The 19,489-nt window shown below is 43.9% G+C and overlaps 1 protein-coding gene across 5 annotated transcripts in view; it reads left to right on the top strand.

The window, feature by feature from the left end:
• RNF152 (ring finger protein 152) overlaps positions 1-18,820 on the top strand; it is a 46,283-nt gene extending 27,463 nt beyond the window's left edge. For all 5 annotated transcript variants that reach the window (XM_061995932.1, XM_061995933.1, XM_061995934.1 and 2 more), the window contains one exon: positions 12,767-18,820. In XM_061995932.1, the coding sequence (XP_061851916.1) occupies positions 13,106-13,717 (612 nt within the window). In that variant the 5' untranslated portion in view covers positions 12,767-13,105 and the 3' untranslated portion in view covers positions 13,718-18,820. The remainder of the gene's footprint in view (positions 1-12,766) is intronic.
• The last annotated feature ends 669 nt before the right edge of the window (positions 18,821-19,489 follow it).

Below are 19,489 nucleotides of genomic sequence, written 5' to 3'. Positions count from 1 at the left end.
TACTCTTAAAATTGGGTCAGAGTTCCAAAAACCAGGTGAGCCATGGCTCTTTGAGGTGGATTTATTTCTCTGGCTGACAAGACTACTAGTAGGAGGCTTTTCTGACAGTATTTGGTTGGAAGGAGCGCTGGTTTGACTGACTTTGCTGCGGGAGGAGTGTGAGCATTGAGGCAAAGCAGAAGGCTTGAAGAAGGGTGGGACTCCTCACTGAGCCTGGAGCAACCATCTGTAGTGACGCTGCAGAATCACACAGGTAAACACTGTAGCAGGATGTGAAGGGCATAGCTAAAATAAACAGAAAGGAAAGTGGTTTCCTAATCATTGGGATCTGTTTTTTGTTGATGATGCTGTCTTAAAGCAATAAAAGCCAGCATTATTGCAGCTGTATCCCAGCTTGCTGCTTGTTTGGAGGAGTGTGGGAGAGTGGTGAGAGGCAGTAAGATGCTGCAACCTTTCCATGCACAACATGGGAAAGCAACTCTACCTGCCTTGTGGGCAGGCACCCCCCCTCAGTTGGGATGCAAGTAATGAGCTCAGTGCTTTGGATGTGCTGGTACTCTATTCTTTTAGAAATTACTGAACAAGGTGCATCTCTCTCACCTTGCTGATGCATCCCATCCAGCACCAAGATACTCTTATGGTGCTAAAAGCTGGGACTGGCAGCATTTGTTGCTACTCTTTGAGAGTGGGAAAGTAGAGATAGTCATCCTAAACCACACCTTCTGAAGAGTGAAAAGGCAAGGTAGTGGGGTCGTCAAGCAGAACTGCCTTTCCTTTTTTGTGGTCCTGCAAGCCTTTCTGCTTAATGCTTTATATTCTGGAGTGCCACCTGCTGGCACTTGCTCTCTTTGCTCGACCTTTTCTAGAGGCAGCTGCTCTAGAAAGATGATAGCTCAGACCAAAGAGCTTGGATGATAGTAGTAATATTCATACTAATTATTTGTATTGATCATTAGTTCTTAAATCATTGTAGCAATTAAGGATATTGGCCAAGACCTCTCTCTGGCAGGTGTTTTGCAAATCCAGTGTGAAAGAAGCTGGCAGAGGCTTCAGTGCCTAAAAACCACAGAGCACAGCATGAAGCTGTGACTAAAAGCATGGAAAACAGCTTTTGCATTCCGTGCTGTTATCAATCAAAATGGGAAGTACTTTTTTTACTTAGGTCTTAATTTAGTAAAATGTTTTTGCTAGTTTTTGTGGTTGGCAAAACCACATAATCATTAAAGTGAAAGACACCTGACAGTGAAGTCACTTAAGCAAAAGTTAGGAAAACACTGACTCAACTCTAAAAAGATGATGTCAGTAAGCTAAAAAATTCTGCAAACATTTTGGCTGGAAAGCAGGGGGTGTTGTCGTTGGTGGCATGATGCAAATCTGCGTCCAGAACTGGCTTTTTTTTTTTTTTTTCATCCTTTTGGATGAAAACTTCTTTTGGCAGTAGAAAAGAGGTGGTTTTGGAATCTGTTTTGTTACATTGATTTTGTCTATGGGCCAAATCCTCAGTGGGTGTGAGTCAGTGTGGTTCCTTTGGCATGGGTTTGGTTGTGTGCATTGTGACGTGTCCAGCGTTCAGTGCACCACCATAGGGCACACAGAGTACAAGAGTGGAACAAGGACCTCAACTGAGTGCAGTCTTGTTGAATCTTGCATAGATGCATAAAGCTGTGCACATCCACACCGTATCTTCTTAGGTCATCTTTTCCAATGCAACTCTTTCTAGAGTAGCAACACGGACTTTGGGCTTTCCCCCCTTTCTTTTAGGAGTCCCTAAAGTCACCTCTTTGGTTCCCAACTGCCATTCTGTGTGATGCCACATTAAATAAAACCATAGAATCATTTAGGTTGGAAAAGACCATTAACATCGAGTCCAACTGTACTACAAGTACTACATCATGTCTTTTGAATACCTCCAGGGAAGGTGACTCAAACACTTCCTGGAGTAGCCTGTTCTAACGCTTGGCAACTCTTTCAGTGAATAAATTTTTCCTAATATCCAATCTAAACCTCCTCTGGCACAGTCTAAGGATGTTTCCTCTTGCCCTATTACTTGTTTCTTAAGAGAAGAAACCAGCCTTCACCTTTCAATGTTTTTTCAGGTAGTTATGGAGAGTTATAAGGTCTTGCCTCAGCCACCTTTTCCCTAGGCTAGACAACCCCAGTTCCTTCAGCTGCTTCTCATAGGAGCACTAGACCCTTCACCAGCTTCATTGCCATTCTCTGGACAGGCTCATCATCCCTCTTGTAGTGAGAGGCCCAAGACTGAACACAGGCGAAGTACATCCTGGAAGTAAGCAGTAAAGCTTATTTGATGTAAGTCTTCAAAAGCAACAATGATCTTGGAATGTATTCTTGAGACTATTGGTATGAGTGTAACTTTTTTTAGAAAGCCCTGAAACATCTGCCCTTTCAAAAAGATCCTTTAGATCCTTAGCAAGAAACAGCTGTGAAAACCAGCAGTCCTATCAACTATGTATTCCCCTTCAGGCATTGATCACATGGTGGAACATGACGTGTCTGTTGAAAGTGCCCCATGTTCTGATCAACCAAGAGAACCTCAATGTCTTTGAAAACATGCTGCTGTAAAACTGCTGATAGCTGTAGTGTGTTTGTCTCATTTGCTTTTGTTAGACTGGGAAGGAAGAAGAAGAAATCATGGAGTATTGTTAGACTTCAGCATTCCACATTCAGCAGTAGAGTGATGGGAGTGAGAGATACTTTGGGCTCACTCAGTGGCTGACCACATCAGAATAAAAAAATGTTCCAGAATCAGGACAAAAAGCTTTGTTTTTCCTTTGTGTTACTTTTTTTACACATTTCTTCTTCTGAAAGAAAACAGTCAAGTTGAAATGAGCTGACATTTTAATGGAAATTACCATTTTTGCCTGAGGAGAAAGTATTTGCTTAATTTGATCTGAAACTGCCAATTAATTTGTTCACCTCAAGACTGCATTCCTTTACCTAGCTCTAACTGACATGCAGAAATCATGAGGCTGGCATGCAAGACAGAGAGTGAAGTTTGCAGATTCTCCCTAAGTGTGATTTCGAGCTTCTGAAGGTCATGTTTTCAGGTTTTTCTTCAGAAAAATGGGGCTAGCAGCTTTCCTTTTACTGAGTACTGAATTGATCATCCATAGTCCTGTGAGCCTAGGATTTACCATGGCCGTATACTATCAGGATTGTGCATTAGCAAAAATATCCAAGTTACTCTTTCCATGTTTGTTTTGCTATTCCATTGCAAGGACTGCAGAACTAGGAGCAAAAATAAGAGGTAAAGCAGTGTGCTTCATTTTGATTGTTTTGCTCTAAGGTAGCATGACAGTCTTTTCTGAGCATTTGCACTCCTTCATGTGACAAAAATACTGTATACTATTAGTTAAGTGCTGCTAAATGGAGGTTATTTTTACACCAGGATGTTTCAAAAGCAGCCAGACTTTGACTGGCAGAAGTATGATGGGTGACGTCTGGCCCAAACTTTGAAACTCATTGTGAAGAATGAAATAAAACCTGACAAAGCTTGGCAGGTCTAATAAACTTCTTGCAGCTACAGAAGGTGCATGGCTTTTGGAACTGAATACGATCTCAGTGAAGGAAAGCAACAGTAGATTTTACATAATATGGGCCAGAATGGTTTTATCGTCTTGTGCCTGAGCACGTGAGCAGCCACTTGCCAGCCCCCATCCCAGCGTGGCTGCCAAAGCAGAGAGGCTGGCAGCTCTGCAGCTTAGAACTCAAGTCTCCTGGAGCTTTAATTTAGCTCAGCCCACCAGATAAAGCTGTGGTGGTACTAATCTGACTGGTCATTGCCCTCCAGAACACTGCATTGCTTAACCGCAACACTACTTTTGTCTGCAAACAGTGCTGGTATGAGGGAGAGACTCAAGCAAATCCCCTCATGCTGTTTTAGACTTCATTCCAGAAGTCCATCCATGGGAGTCTTCTCGTTTCTGTCATGGGCATTCCCATGTCCATGGGGAGGAAGGAGAGAGCTGAGAGCCTTTCCTGGAGTCTAGTTTGTTGTCTCACCATGAGTCTGAAATTTTCCCTGGTGGTACAGGGGCTTCGGGTCATGATGTAGAGCTGGTCGGGTTAGGTGATGTGCAACCATTTGGTTGGGGAAGATTGTGTTGGTTTTCTTTGGGTCACATGTTTTCAGGGCAACACCCGGGAAGGGAAGCAATCTGCACATCAAGATTACTTTGACCTACTTCTGGCTGCTGACACCAGATTATGTATCAGCTGTATTGATTGATAGTGTGCAAGTATGTAAAGGTGCCACTAACCTTAAGAGTGTGTGTCACCCCAGCTTCATAACTTATCTGAATTGGAGCCTGGGGAGTGTTTATGGTCATGGGTAGAAACGTGGTTTGGAGGAGTACTGAAGGAATTATTTGTCTGTGATTCTGTGTGATAGGCTGCTAAATCTGTTGTGGAGGATTTTACTGGTGTAAAGACAGAAATCATCAATATGTATGCAGTTCAGGCTTGGTCTAACTCTGCTTGTGATCCATATTTGCAGTGAGAGTTGGACTGTTCCCAAAATTCAGGAAGTGAGTGTGGTATTAATATTACTAGCTGACAGAACGTTACAGGGTGAATGATTAGTTTCCAATAAGAAAGGAGCTTTTGGATCATTTCCAGTTCCTTTTGGTGTAGTCTCCAAACCAGAATGACCGGTGCCATGACCTGGAGTAGCTGTAGTGCTTATCGGAGACCAAAAATGTATGAAGATCACGATCTGTCTGCATTAGCAAATGACATAGCAGTTGACCTTGAGGAGGCATATTAGTTGGCCATCTTCCACTGTCTTGTGAAGATAAGCTCTTGGAAATGGTTTTTCTGTGTTAGGACATCTGTTACACTCTTGATAAAGAGGGGGCTTTACTCCCTTGTCTTCCCACTTAAAAGGGTAAAAAGATTGAAAAAGCTCCCCCCATCCCATCCTTCAAACCTTATGCTACTTCTTTATGGTCTATGAAAGAAAGGAATTTCCTTACTTGCTGTGTGGCATCTAAGAAATTATTTTCCAATTTCTTATTCTCATCTGTTTCAATGTAAAAAGATGTATTCTTTTGATTCCCCTAGGTCTGTTACACTTCTTGCTTTTTCCTCGTTTTTCTGAAGCAAGAAAAGAAACAACTCCTTCCCACGTGCAAACAAAACAAACCCCACACCATCGCAGAATCCAGTCCTTAGGAGGCCATGCTGGGGGAGTGCGGGGCGTGTGAAGCAGGTGGGGTGTATGGGGAAGGGAGCTCAGAGCAGAGTTGCAACAATTAAAACTCTCATTTGAAGGACTTTTGTTTCCTGAGGTAAGTGTGAAATTGAGTTTTCAGTTGTTGCATTGTATGGACAGTGTAGGAACGTGCGAGTATTGATTCCTTTCTCTCCTCCTCTGTTGGGCCCACAGGCAGGTGGATTTTGACCTAATTTTATCAAAACTCACTCAGTGACCTCAGGGAGCTGTAGCACTCTTCTGTAATTATAGATTGGTGTTTTAATACACTAATTCAAACTGATCCCTACTCAGTCGCCTGTATCAGGGAGGAATATCTGCATTTGAGCTTTATTTTAAAATTACTCTTTTTTGGGGGAGGATGATATATCTTGTAAGTCTTAATACCAGATCCTCAGAGGAGGGAAGGAAGGATCTCTTCATTAAATTTCTGTTCAGGTATTGGATAAGTTCTATCAATGGCAAATGTGATGGGAGAGGAAAAGTTGTCATTTAAGTGATCAGGTGCTTCACACCTTACTCAGCATTTTGAATGCCACAGAATTTGGTCATTTTGCCATTAATGAAGGTCTTTTAGAAAGAAGAAGTTGCACTGCTTTTAGAAGCTGTTAACGAGAGTGAGTTTAACATCCATAGATTCTCCTGTAAGGTTGTGGGATTTTGGCCATAGCAACTTTAATTGTGACCTTACTTTAAGTTAGGGAAACAACTTCTAAATCTCTTTTTGCCAGGTACTTGCTCCTTATGTCCCAGTGACAAATAATTACTGGTGATGCTTTTATTCAGTGGGTGAGGGGTAGATTTATTTTCATGCCACCCTGCCCACCCCCATTCCTCTTGATAGGAGTCTGAATGGCAAATGGTCCTCTCACTTGGTATTGGAAAAACCTGGCTTTTAATTCCTCTCACCCTGGGGTTTAGGAGTGAGTCAGGCTTGATTAAGAGCAGCCAACAAAACTGAAGAAGTACTAATAGCCCTGCAAGTGTTGTGGGCTGTAGAAATGAGCTCTCTCCCTTGGGATCCTGTGCATGCTGGAGATTCTGTTTATTTGCAAATTGGGAGGAACCTTTTAATATACTGTGCTGGGAAATGTTCAGTGCTGGGATGTCTTAGAACCATAGTGAGGTCTTTCCTCCTATTAGTGCACCCCTCAGGGAGGAAGAGAAACACTAGAATGTAGGGACAATGGAAATGGTGAGGAGAAGCTGCTCATTCCTTCTATCAGGACAGAGCTGGGGATCCTTTGTGCTCTGCCAGGCTGGTGGGAGCCTGAGGGATTTAGAGAACCACGGTTCTGGAGTAGCTTGGCAAGTGACATGATAAAAACCTGCATCTGTGTCAGAGTTGGGCTGGTGAGGAGCAGGTCAGGCTCACACTGCCTGTGCTTCAGGACCACTGATGTGGAGGGCTGCTGAGGGGCTGGGTGATCAGGAAAACTGTCTGCCTTCTGTCTCTGCCTGCCTGAAATGGGCACACTTCTGGGGAGTGTTTTGATTTCAAATAGTGTTTCTCATTGGTAAAGCAGCTCTCGTGAAACTGTCTGGTGAATGTAGCTGTGCTGTTTTGACTCAGGAGTAAGGAACTGTACCTGTCATTTGCTGACCTAGCATGTTGCCGGTGATTAGTAGTATTTGCTGTTGGAACAAAGTGCAGTTTATCCTGGTCATATTTGACCAAAAGAAGGTCTTTGGAGCCGGGGAATGGGGATGTGTCAAAGTTTGCAGATAAAAGGAGGGAGCAGCGCAGCTGTTGACGTGAGATGGAACCACGAGCAGCATGTGAGTCTCTCTCTGTTTTCTGTGAACACCAAAGGCTGGTGTTTTCACCTGATCTGCTTTTGCCCCAGAACTGTAAAGTTCTACATCTAGTTACATTCCTGCGGGGTGACCTCTCTGCCTCTCTCTCCTGTTCCTATGGCTGGCTGGTGAAATTTCTAAGGTAAATGCTGTGGGATGATACTTTGCAACTAGGCTTCTTTTTCGTGATCCACCTCCGATTGCTCATCTGCCAGAAGGGCAGGACAACTGCTGGCCTGTATGATCTGTGCCACCACAATCATCCAGAGCAGATTCTGTCTCCATCAGCATGGATCACCTGGCACTGGTTCATAGGATGTTGTAGGCTCATCTATCACAGTTTCACTCAGCTTTATGTTTTCTGTCTTTATGCATCTGAGAGTGTGTATGCCTGATTTTCATCTTGGCAAGGGCTGGACTAAAGCTGAAGGAATAGTGCCAGATTGTGCTGGCTAAGGATTTGGCCAAGTTAAAAACACTTTTGTTCTGCAATATTTCTGTGCAGTTGTGAATAACTAAATGGAAAGGTGTAGACTGTATGTCTTAGAGGAAGATATCTGGAAAATGGGGAATTCTGGAGAGAAAAATGTATTAACTTTGTCATCTTGTTTTTAGTTATATGTCCCTCAACATGTACGTAGTCTCTGTGTTGTAATCTATATGGTGGATGAACTGTGTCCATAGAGACATTTTAACTTCCAGATAACAGGCTCTCATGATTTTCACGATCCGTGAAAAAGCTGATATGTTTCATGAAAGCCACAAAAATAATATTGGGCATACCATGGAGATGCCAACAGCTGGAAGAGGTGGGGGGAAATGGGCAGTTTTCTGAGCTTTGTTGATTCTCTGTTGCAAAAAAGAATATGTCTGGAGTCTCCTACATCTGCCCAATGGCTCATGAAGTGAAAAGTGGAACTGTGATGAAGTTGTGCAGGAACTTTTGAGGCAATCTGAATGGTGCTTGCATGACCTTGGAGAACTGCTTTGCCTCGCAGCGCTTACCTTTCTTAGATGATGAAAAGATATAATGATGATAATACTCTCTTAACAAGGGTGTTGTGATGAATAAATTAATTAATCGTTGTGCTGGTCTCAGTTACTATGGTAATTAGTGCTACAGAACAGCCTAAAAATAAATAGGATCATTTAGTGAAGGATATTCAAGGGAAATCAGGTAGTACATCCTGAGCATTGCAACAGCCCCAGTGTGTTTTGTCCAAACATGAATTTGTTGAAAACTTGAATTTTGTAGCAGAAATACTTCCAAATACTGCAAATGTTCCTTCCTCCTCACTACCCGTTTGAAGCTACTCTAGCACACATTTCCTTCCATATCTGTGGGCAGATGATGCTTGCATTATTTCACCTATTGAGAACAGTACTCCCATCTCGCCCTCATCTCCTTTCCAGCCTAAGGACACTTGAAATGAATGGATCTTTCTTCATCATAAATCATACATACTCAGTAAGACTGTCAAAGAATTCTTAATGTGTTTGGGGAGTTTATGTAATGAACTTTCCTTGAGAAAGGTGAAATATCATCAATGCACTGCCTTGCTGAGAGTCTGTTATTAACCTTGCCATACAGCAAGTAGAGCATGCCTAAATACAAAAGTCTCTGCAAAGTTTTTGAGGCCTTTTTTCAGTGATCAGCTAACTACATCAGCATGCTCTGAAGCCAGTCCTTTAAATGTGATGTGTTTAATTCTCTGTTAATTGGGTATTTTTTTGAGGCTTTCAAGTTAACATAATTTTGGGCCCTAAGTATGTGTCAAGAGAATTCTGATCTCCAGTGGAGGCAACACTCCTTCAAGGCTGTGGTTTCGTTTGCTTAGTATCACTGTCTCTCCACAGAAAAAAAGAATGAGGTCATTAGGCAAGGATTTGCCATTACTCTGTTCTCTGACTTGTCCAACTTTCATCACTGATATTCCACGTCTTTCTTTGCTTAAAAAAGAGCTGTCTTTTCTGACCTGGCCAGTTGGGGATCCCTTTATAGCTGGGGATTGTGCAGAGCTTTCTCTGCGGCAGACCTGTGCTTTCTTCTTCCCGTTGCTGGCTGTAGCTGTGCTGTTACAAGCTGCAGCAACCTTCATCTGTTCACCTCCTGCAGCACCTCCTTCCATTGTGCTGGGAAGGTAGCGTTGCAAGGGCAGCAACAAATGCCCCTTTCCCCTTTTCTTCCTCAGGGAGCAGGAAGCTGATGCCTTGGCATTCCTGGCCTCCTGCTCAGCCACTAAGATTTGGGCTCTGCTGTGGCCTCTGACAAGTTACCAGCAGAACAGATAGCGTGACTGACAAACAGCTGAAATACCTGTTTTGTTCTCCAGCCTTTATTGTTCTTGAGTCACACAATCATTTCTCAAATCTTAAAAACTCTTGGCTTGTGCAGAGGTCAGCCCAAATCTGCACAGAGGTCCTTTGTGCTGTGCCCTCTGACACCTGACTGTGCTTTGCTGCAGGGGTCACCAGCTTTGCTGGTTCCTCCCTGGGCCTCTGTAACTGCTTGAGAATCTCTCATCTCACCAGCCCCGTGGATGCTGGGCAGACCCACAGCAAGGGGAAGAGGATACAGGGGAAGCAGAGAGTTTTCCTGATACTTCTTTGCAGAGCCTGTCTCTTCTTGCTTCCCTTGCTTCTGCTGCACCCTTCTGACATTTTGGAGCTTGTGGATTTTCATACCCAGTTGGTGTTTATTTGTGTTACTAGTTAGATCTCAGCCCTGAAGAGCTTCCAATTGCTGTCAGGTTTATACCAGGCAGAGTTACTACTTGCAGTTACTTCTGTCTGTGTGTATGGTTTCACTGTCATAGTCTCCAGGCCTCTCTTCCATATGTGTCCCTGTCTACACATACATAGATGCTGTCTCTTTTGTGGAGACCTACAGATATTCCCAAAGCCTTTTCTGGTTCCCCCTCAGCCCCTGTTTTCTTCTCCCCGGTCCTAACTGCATACTGCAAAGTGAATCAAAGAGATATGCAGTTTAATTCTAACTGTAGATGATGACTTGACTCTCTTATCTCCAAACTGAGCTGTGACAGAATGCAGGAGGGTTGTGGGGCTTTAAGCTGGTTGGTTGGTGGTTGAGAATAAAGTTACATTGTACCCATGAAACTACATGTCCAACCTTGGAACAAGGCAGCATCAGCAAAGGCCAAGGAGGCTGTGGCTACTCATTAACTTGTCTTACAAGACATACTTGAATCATACTAACCTCTCTGCTTACTGGTTGTTACCACTGTTCTGTCAAAATGCACCCGTTATTTGAGACATTTTGGGGAAAATAAGAAATCTCATAATTTGGTATAGGTATTTGCATGATGCAGCTGTGTTACTTGAAATAATGTTTGTAGTTGTTCTTTCAGGGGGAAGGAAAGGAAAAAAGTGTGACTTTAAGAGACACAGTTGGAAGTGACATTGCTTTGATTCTGCACTAGGTCAAAGTGGGGTTGTCACTATATTTACAATCTATAAACTTTGGCCTCCTGAAGTTCACAGCATTACTGAGCATTCAAACCAGCTGAGATATATCTTTTTGGGATGGATTTTCTTCTTTTTCTTTAGGGCTCTTTTTGCCTGGAGGTGACTCTTGTTTTATTATTCTTCAGTTCTGAATACCACATCTCATTCTCTTAGCATTTGCAGATAAACTGCAGAGTTGGGTCTTGTAGTGTCCAAGCTCAAGTTTGGCTGGGGCAGTGGGTAACTGAAGATTTTGTATGGGTACTTCTGTGCAAAATGTAAAACTACTGGCTTGCTTGTGGCTTAAAACTGGACCTGATGGCTTCAGTGATTCCTTCCTGAGTTCCTCTAACTAATTTCTAATCTGTCCTTTGTCTCTTAATGTTTTTCAGCTGGTAATGTTTTTCAGCCAGTGATTGCCTAGCAGTTGGACAGCTCTCTTCCATTTTTCTCTCTCAGCTCCGTACTAGCCTTTTAATGACCTTTTCTGACAGTCTTCCTCTGTGCCTGCCTCTACTGTCGGGATGTGGAGATAGTAATGGGAAGCAGAGGATAAAGAAGATAAAACCTCTACTCATTTTCTTTTACTTTCCCTCGGTGTGACCTGTTTGCGAGTGGTGAATGCCCAGCCCCTTCTGCAGCAGCATTAGGCTCCCTCTGCACATGAAGTTATCTGTTAATGCCACATGGAATACCTGTGCTGGCTTCATGCTAGTCTCTCCTAGCGCTGGCCTCGGTGCCTCAGTTCAGGCAAAGCGTCCCAAAAGTTCTGTTTGAGTGGCTGACGTATGCCATTGCCCCCACAGCCCTTGGCTGTGTTTCACAAGCACCTGCCTTTCATAACTGCAGCCCCTCCTGAGTCAGGATTGTCACTACGTGTTTGTTGAAGTGCCTTGTGAGCCAAAATCCGTTGCTGTTACAAAATCAGCAGTAGGGTCAGTTCTGGCTAATGTTGGTGATATCAGTCCTTAGCATCTGAAGAGATTACGTGTATTTTGTTTTCCCTGTCCAAATACTAGTAACTGCCAGGTGCAGGGTGGTCCAGAGGGCTGTCCTGCATTGCAAACCCCACATCCCTGCCTGCTTTCTCTTCAACCACATTATTTTGGTTTTACTGAGGTCACCCATCAACTAGCATGTTGCAACCTAAGTTGCTCAGTTCTGGAGGGCAGAGCAAGAAACGGAAAGGAACAAATCCTCCGACAGCTGTGGCCTTCAAATGTTAACTCATATTTTGGGAATAACATTGCAGTAAGAGAAAAATCAAAGGTCACCATGCAAATATTTGGGGTTATTTTTTATTGTGTTCTTTGGATGCAAATTGAGGCTGATACTTCCTCAAATACAACAAGGAAGGGAATGTAAAAAGTTGTTAAATGTCACCCTTCCTATTTATCATGTGTTGGAGTGACCAAAATTAAGGAAAGCTAAACAGCTTGCTGTGAAAGTAAACACAGCTGGCCTTTTTTTTTTTTACATAGAGATAAGAAATAAGGGGGGAAATGCAAAGAATCGCTTTATAATGAGTAGTTTAGAACAAGATAAGTAACAGTTTTCCTTTAATTCAGTGCAGTAACGGATTGTTCTCCATGTCATTTGGTGGTCCTGGGTCTAAACAGAACCTCTTGTCTCAGGTGGAGGTTTCATAAATGAGAAGGCTTGTGTTTCAGAGGACCACATTCAACAAGCTGCAGACAGTTAATTTGACTGAAAACAATGGCATTTTTTTTTGTTGTGGGCAAATGTGGGTGTACTTGCTCATTCATGCACAAACATGAGTTCATGAGCCTGTGGAAGTGCATCCGTTTAAACATATTTTTTACCCCTCACCTTTCAGGCAGACTTAGTAGTTTGAGCCAAATAGCTCAAAATCCTCAGGAGGTTAAAGGATTAACTGTGAACAATTGTTAAGGTGCAGGAAGGGCTGAAAAGTCCTAAAAATATAACAAGAGGTGGATGCTGAGGGACCTGCTTAGTGAACTACAGCCTCTCCTGTTATGGGTATAGCTAGGTTGTGGACTGGTGGATTGGTAAGGATTTTATAGCTGCAGAAATTAGTTAAAAAAGACATCTAGTGGTGGCTGACCTGAAGATTTGTCTCTGGGAAGTTTGGTGAAGCCAGTGGGAAGATGCTTTTGTGTTAAGGGTCACAGATTTGTTTCTCCTGCAGATTACAAGGCCAACACTAGCTTTTGTTCTCTTTAGCTGGACTTTTTTGTTCCCAGGGTTCCTGTAGTAACCTGTTCCTTCACATTTTTCTGTTTGTCTCAGGTACTGAAAGGTTCAGGCCGGTGGTTTCCCTGTGCTCTCCATAGCTACTGCCTGGTGTTGCCTTGAGGAGGAGAAGCAGCGGCGGGAAGGCAGGCACTGCCCTGAGGAGAAGCAGCATTGGGAAGGTGGGCACTGCCCTGAGGAGAAGCAGCAGTGGGAAGGCGGGTGCTGCCCTGAGGAGAAACAGCGGTGGGAAGGTGGGCTCTGCCCTGAGGAGAAGAAGCAGTGAAGTAAGTGCTACCCTGAGAAGTGTTGGAAAGGCAGGTGCTGCCTCTTTGCTGTGGGGTGCCAGCCTGCAGCTCATCGTGAGGCTGACCGTGCCTCCCTGCACTGGCCGCCATGGAGACCCTATCCCAGGACTCTCTGCTGGAGTGCCAAATTTGCTTCAACTACTACAGCCCCCGCCGGCGGCCGAAGCTCCTGGACTGCAAGCACACGTGCTGCTCGGTGTGCCTGCAGCAGATGAGGACCAGCCAGAAGGACCTGCGCTGCCCCTGGTGCCGTGGAATCACCAAGCTGCCGCCGGGGTACTCTGTGTCACAGCTGCCCGATGACCCCGAGGTGATCGCTGTCATCGCAATCCCCCACACCTCGGAGCACACTCCTGTCTTCATCAAACTCCCCAGCAATGGGTGCTATATGCTGCCCTTGCCTCTCTCCAAGGAGCGGGCGCTACTGCCGGGAGACATTGGCTGCCGCCTCCTGCCAGGTGGCCAGCAGAAGTCCCTGGCAGTGGTGACGATCCCGGCAGAGCAGCAGCCGCTGCAGGGTGGCCTGCCCGCCGAGGCAGGAGCGGAGGAGCCGGACCGGAGAGGCGTTGTGAAAAGTTCCACTTGGTCGGGGGTTTGCACTGTGATCCTGGTGGCTTGCGTCCTGGTCTTTCTCTTGGGCATTGTTCTCCACAACATGTCGTGCATTTCCAAGCGCTTCACGGTGATCTCCTGCGGCTGAGGCGGGGAGAGGGAGTGTGCCTCCCTGGGGGTTGCTTGGGTTGGGTCGGTGCTGGAGGTAGTGGTATGGAGCGAGACAATTCACCTCAGCTTTGCCCAATGACTGCAGAATGCTGTGCAGGGCTGCAGTGGGGTGTGTGTGCCGGCCCGGCCGCAGCCCCCGGCGCTGTGACGTCGGGCCTCTTGGCAGCGCGAGGAGAAAACCACGTCCCGCGTCTGGCAGCAAGGACACTGAGGAGGACTGCATGCATCCATCACCATAATCATTTATCAGAAAGACTGCAACTTAGAGTGATTTTTTTTTCCTTTTTTTTATCGTGTTACGAGATTAAAGACATCTATGTAGCTGGTTATACTGTAAAGTGTAGGGTATGAGCTCTTCTCTAAACACAGTAGACTAAAATCAATCCGTGCTCCATGTAGAATTAAAGGAGAATTGGCGTGCAACTCTGTACAAGGTGTTGAATACCAGTCCACACATGCATTATTTTTTACTGGGGGGAGGGAGACTTATAAAACCAAGAAATCATTTAGCTGGTAAGGCATTTTATATGTTTTAAACTGTGCATCAATTAAACCAATTTAGGCAGTTGTACAATAGTTTTTAAAAGGAAATGTTTTACAAACGTTTCGTTCTGTGATGTATGTCTTGCCTCTCTGTTTTCCCTCATTTGTCTTTTTTTTACTACAGGGAAGTGGCACTTCAAACATCTTTTGGTTGAAGGAGCTTCCATGCAGGGAAGCAAAATGGGCTAGGAGGAATACCTAAAAGTGCACCCAAAACACTTCTGCATAACTGGCTTCACACAAAGGATGGCTTTGAATGGTAAACATTGGACATACTGTTTTGCCTCCAATCTAGCACGAGGGCTTCCCAATGACTTGTCCTTCATAGGCAATACTGAAGAAATGGGTCATTCAGGAGTCCTAGGATGACTCCTGCGAGGATGTGATGGCAAATTGCTCTTTTTTTTTTCTAGAGACTGTGTTTTATTAAATTGTTTTTAAAAGGTTTAGACCTATTTTGCCTCCATCTTCTTAGGAGATGCACCTGGGCACCCATGGGTGCTGTTATTGAGGAGTTGCTCTAAGGAAGCCTTGCCATCCTGATACCTTAATATGCAATCATCTAGTAAAAGGTAGTGATGTAGCTGGGAGGAGAACCCAGGCCAACCTTCATACTATTCTGAGTGGGATACCCCTCCTAATCCACTGTGGTGGTCCTTGTGTCAAAATGTGTGTGGGAGCATAACCGAGCCTTTTCCTGCGTTTCAGGCTTATAAATGCTGGTGTTTGTAAGAACAGATTTGAAAAAACAACAAACCCTCAAGAAGTGTCCCCCTCCACATCTGAGTGCCATCAAACCCCAGTCATTTACAGTTCACTTCTTGGAAAGCCAAATTCCTGAGCCTTTGCTGCAGTAGTACCTTGCTCTGAGCAGTCCCACGGGCTTTAGTAGTACTGCTCGTAATTGAAACAGAGCTCAGAGGATGCTTGGCAAGTTGCAGCTGAAATTTGTGTGAGGTTTAAGGATTGGTTTGAGGGCACATGACACACTTAACGAGACAGTAACATTTACTGATTGCGCTGTTTCTTCTTGCACATACAAAGTGCAACCTCCCTGAAGTGTGACTTCTTGTCATCTATCTGCTACTCTTTCTGATAATTAATTAGAGATGCTCTATGCCATATTACAAGTCCAGAGAACATAATTTTGGCTAGGTGGTGCCCACATTGGCCCTGTAGATACCATTGTTTCTTCTGGTTGTGTCACAAAATCCAGTTGCTGGTTCACAACTGACATTCTCTGCTCAGTTGGGAACATACCTCTAACTTCATGCTGGATTTCTTCCTCTCCCTGTTCCCAAGCCACCTTTCCCTTCCCTGATTCCAGTTAACTGAAGAATAGCCTATATGGTGCTTAATTGTTATGTGTTTTGGGTCACGTACAGAGAGGAACCATTGTGCTGATTTTTATCTACTGTCACATGTATGCATAGCACAGCAAAAAAAGGAAAAAAAAAGTAAAAAATGCTCACATAACACATTAAATGCCTTTTTTTGTGCAAGGCCTGTGTGCAGTATGCCTTGAACCTGGCTTATGAGTGTTGTAATTACATGGACGCCTCTCCACAGCATGTTTTAATTGGGCTGCAGTAGGGAACAGCAGGTATTCCAAAACGTGTCTTGTGAACGTGCTAGTCTCTTGTTGCCAGTAGGTAGCCAGATTTCTACTGACATCCATGCTACGCTGCTTGTTGTGTCAAGGAAAGCCAGTTCACACAAAAAAAATATAAATATCTTGCCTTTATAAGACTCTTGAGGAAGTGACCAGATACAGGACTCGACCCTCTACTGCCTTATTCCCTGTAGCAATTGCTGGATGTCCCAGGAGCGTGTAGCATAGCTGGAAGATGCTCCCAGAAGAGCGCTGATGTGTTTCGCACCAGCTTCTGTGTTTATCTGAGTTGTCAATGGCTGCTCAAAACCACAAGGCAGTCAAAGAGCAGGCCCTGGAGATACAGTGCTGATAACTTCAATCTTCTTCCAGCCATACCTGCCCGACCGAAGCTCTCGAGGCTGAGATTTCACTGGTGTTGCAAAGAACGGCTGGCTTGAAAACCGCCCTCTTTGTCCCCTTTGCAGGATGAAAGGGAAATCAGAAATTAGGTTAAAATACCACCCTGCATAACACACTGTGCAACAGGCAGACCATGGAGTTTATTCGGTATTAATGACGTGTTGCATTAGCAGAATACCATCCTGTGTTACGGAACACGGTGCATTGTTTCGTTAATACGAACTTCCTGTACTTTTTGTGCCTGCCAAAATGCATGTTTGACCTAATTTCTGATCCAGACATTTGCCTGCTCACAGCCTGGTGTAAGAGCAATAAGTAAAACCTCAAGGTTTTTGCCTGCGTGTGCGCGCATGGTGTGTACGTTCATTCCTTTTTATAAATACATGTTCTGGAAAATGTCTGGTTTTTTTCTTCTGGCTTTAGACTGTGACAATGATTTTAAATTTGCAGCCAACATATCATGTTGGATCACCTGGCTTTTTTTCTCTTTTTGCTGACTTGTGTAGAAGTGAACTAAATAGTTTGTTGTAATGTACAGCGTTTAAATGTTTCTCGAGTACGTTGATAGTCATACTACTTTAAAAATGCAGTGCAGTCTGTCCCATTCCTTGGTTCAATACCTGGCATTGAAAAGTGATACTGCTATATATACACCTGACTTCAATTTAATCTTTTTATTGTGTTAAACAGACACATCTCTTTGTAATTTTCCTTTGCCAAGAAATTTGGACTTGCATCAAAGTCATCAGATTCTGGGCTAGTTTTCGTTCTCTGTTGTCCAGTAAGAAATCACTGCCCAGTTCCACCAAAAAAAACCTTACTGTGACACAGTACTGTTTGAGCAACCAAAATTTATGTTACAACTTGTGGGTAGTTACTCAAGCACCTGCATTTTTAGAGGAAATTATTCCGTATGAATGTGTATTTATTTGCTTGTTTAATGGGAAGGGTGTGTGTGTTGGGGTTCAGCTTATTTGGTTGGTTGATTTTTTTTTTCCTGGAGGGTCCCAATTCCATTTTTGGCTTGTGCTTTCCTGGCAAACAAACTTTAGGGTTCACTCTGTGAAATTTTGTTTAGTGAATTTTAAAAATTCAAAATATGCAATTTTGGTATGCGGGATTTTTTTAGGAAATTGTGCGTTCAGTGATTGTTCATGCTTAACCAAGATGTAAAGGAGCCTGGATGTTTTGTAAACATGGAGCAGTCATGAGTCCAAAGTTTCATCTTTATTAATGAAGCTCGGTCTGAATAAAAACATTAGCGGGAACAGAATGCTGTCAAGTGAACTGGTGGTATCTCTCTTACTTTGCCATCAAATGAAGAGCATGGAAGGGAATTTGGCAAAATTGCTCCGTATTTTCTGGGGGAGTGGCTGAAAGTTGACTGTTTTAAGGCAAAGTGTTGAGTGTGGATGGTGGTAAATAGTAAAAGGTTGTTTATATTTTATTTTGTTGCCTTGGAATACAGAATTAGAACTGATGACTGCTGAGCCACACAACATTTTCTGTCTCTTATTTGTTTGTTTTAATCAGGTAAGGAAAATGTTTACTTAAAACTTATGGAAGTGAGATTACTGGCCTTGACTTAAGCATGTATTGTGCAGACTGTCACACTGGCTTCCCCTTCCACCTGAGCCTCCCTTCCCATTCACATTAATATTGCTGGAACCTTGGACAGCCAACCTTCCTAATACTGCAAATGCTTTTCTGGTGTAGAGATGGCTGATATTGCACTGATTTTGTTACACTCACAACAGGGTGAAACCAAAACCAAACAGTTCATAAATGATTTGAGCTCCTGGTACCAAAAGCTCCAGTCACCAGCCTACTACATAAACTGGTCCAAGCCTTAATGTTCCTTGGATCTTTTCACAGAAAGGCCAGGTAGAGGAGGATGTTTCTTCCTGCCAATTAGTGATGGGTCTGGCAGTGTGAGGTTAGTGGTTGGACTCGACGATCTTAAAGCTCTTTTGCAACTGTAATGATTTTATGAAAGGGGCTGTACCCACCATCCACAGCTAAACTGCCCTCAGAGAATGTGGCCTGCTGGTGAGAGGCACAGAGTGAACATGTCTCAAATAAATGTTGGGGTTGAAAAGCTTCCTTATCCTAGTTGCAAAAAAAGTGTGCCTTCAGATTTGTTTTTTCCAGACCTTTTCTATGGGTGGATGGGAGGAGGAGGGAGGGAAGAAGGTACACGGTAACAAACGGAGTCTCGGTATTGTCTTGGAGGCTGTGGAAGGATCTGCTAGCCCTGAAGGCAAAGGTTTTTGTGCAAGAGCTTCAGTAGGACAAGATTGTCTGGAAATGATGCAACGTATTCACAGCACGTTGGTGACCTTTCTGGGGCTGTACATTGTCACTTCACCTCTTGCATGCCTGTGTCTCAAGCAAAGCCGCTTGTTTCATCCTCAAGTTGAACGATTTTACAGGCATTTCTTAAGTTGTCCTGGGCATCTCTAATGGAAAAAATTACCTTTCAGGTTCAGTGAAATATAATGCTTAATAAATGTTTGGAAAATACATTTTTCAAGCATTTTCTTGTGCTTTAATATGTTTTTATTTCTATATAATTTATTTTGTTCTGAATGATTCCTGTAATTTTTGTGCTAAGAATGTTCCTAAACATCAGAGGTATTTCTGAAGGATTAGCTAACATCCACAGCCAGAGGAAAATATTCCCTGACCCCCAGTATCCAACCCACAGTCCTCTTCAGATCTACAGATCTATTGTTCTCTCTCATCTATTGAGGCACCTAAGCATGAGGATGAAATGGGGACTCGTGGAACCCCTACACACTTGAGCACAGGGAGGAATTTTCATGCTTGTTGGTGGCTGGGCTGTGTGCACTGCACACTCTCACATGTAGTAGAGAGAAGCCAAGAGGACAACTAAAAGGGCCTCAGGCTCTTACATCTCATGAAGATTGTGTAGTTTATGGTGCTGGGGTGAAGTAGCTTGGTAGCATGGAACCTAGGTATGGCTACCTGGATTTCCTGTGGGATGAGTTGTCCACCTCCTCTGAGCTGTCCCCTCAAACTAACTCTGCGGCTCTACAGGTAACGTCATCTCAGGGGTTCAGGTGAGGAGCCATGTCATTGTTCTGTGTCTCCAGGCTGGGATGTCCACCTAAAAGGGAATAGCCACATGCCTGGGCTTTTAGTTTTATCAGAGGCCTGTAATTTCAAGTA

Source organism: Colius striatus, chromosome 4, assembly GCF_028858725.1.
Source record: "Colius striatus isolate bColStr4 chromosome 4, bColStr4.1.hap1, whole genome shotgun sequence".
Classification (NCBI taxonomy): Eukaryota; Metazoa; Chordata; class Aves; order Coliiformes; family Coliidae; genus Colius; species Colius striatus.
The sequence above is the reverse complement of the archived record's forward strand: the minus strand, read 5'-3'. Positions and strand labels throughout refer to the sequence as shown.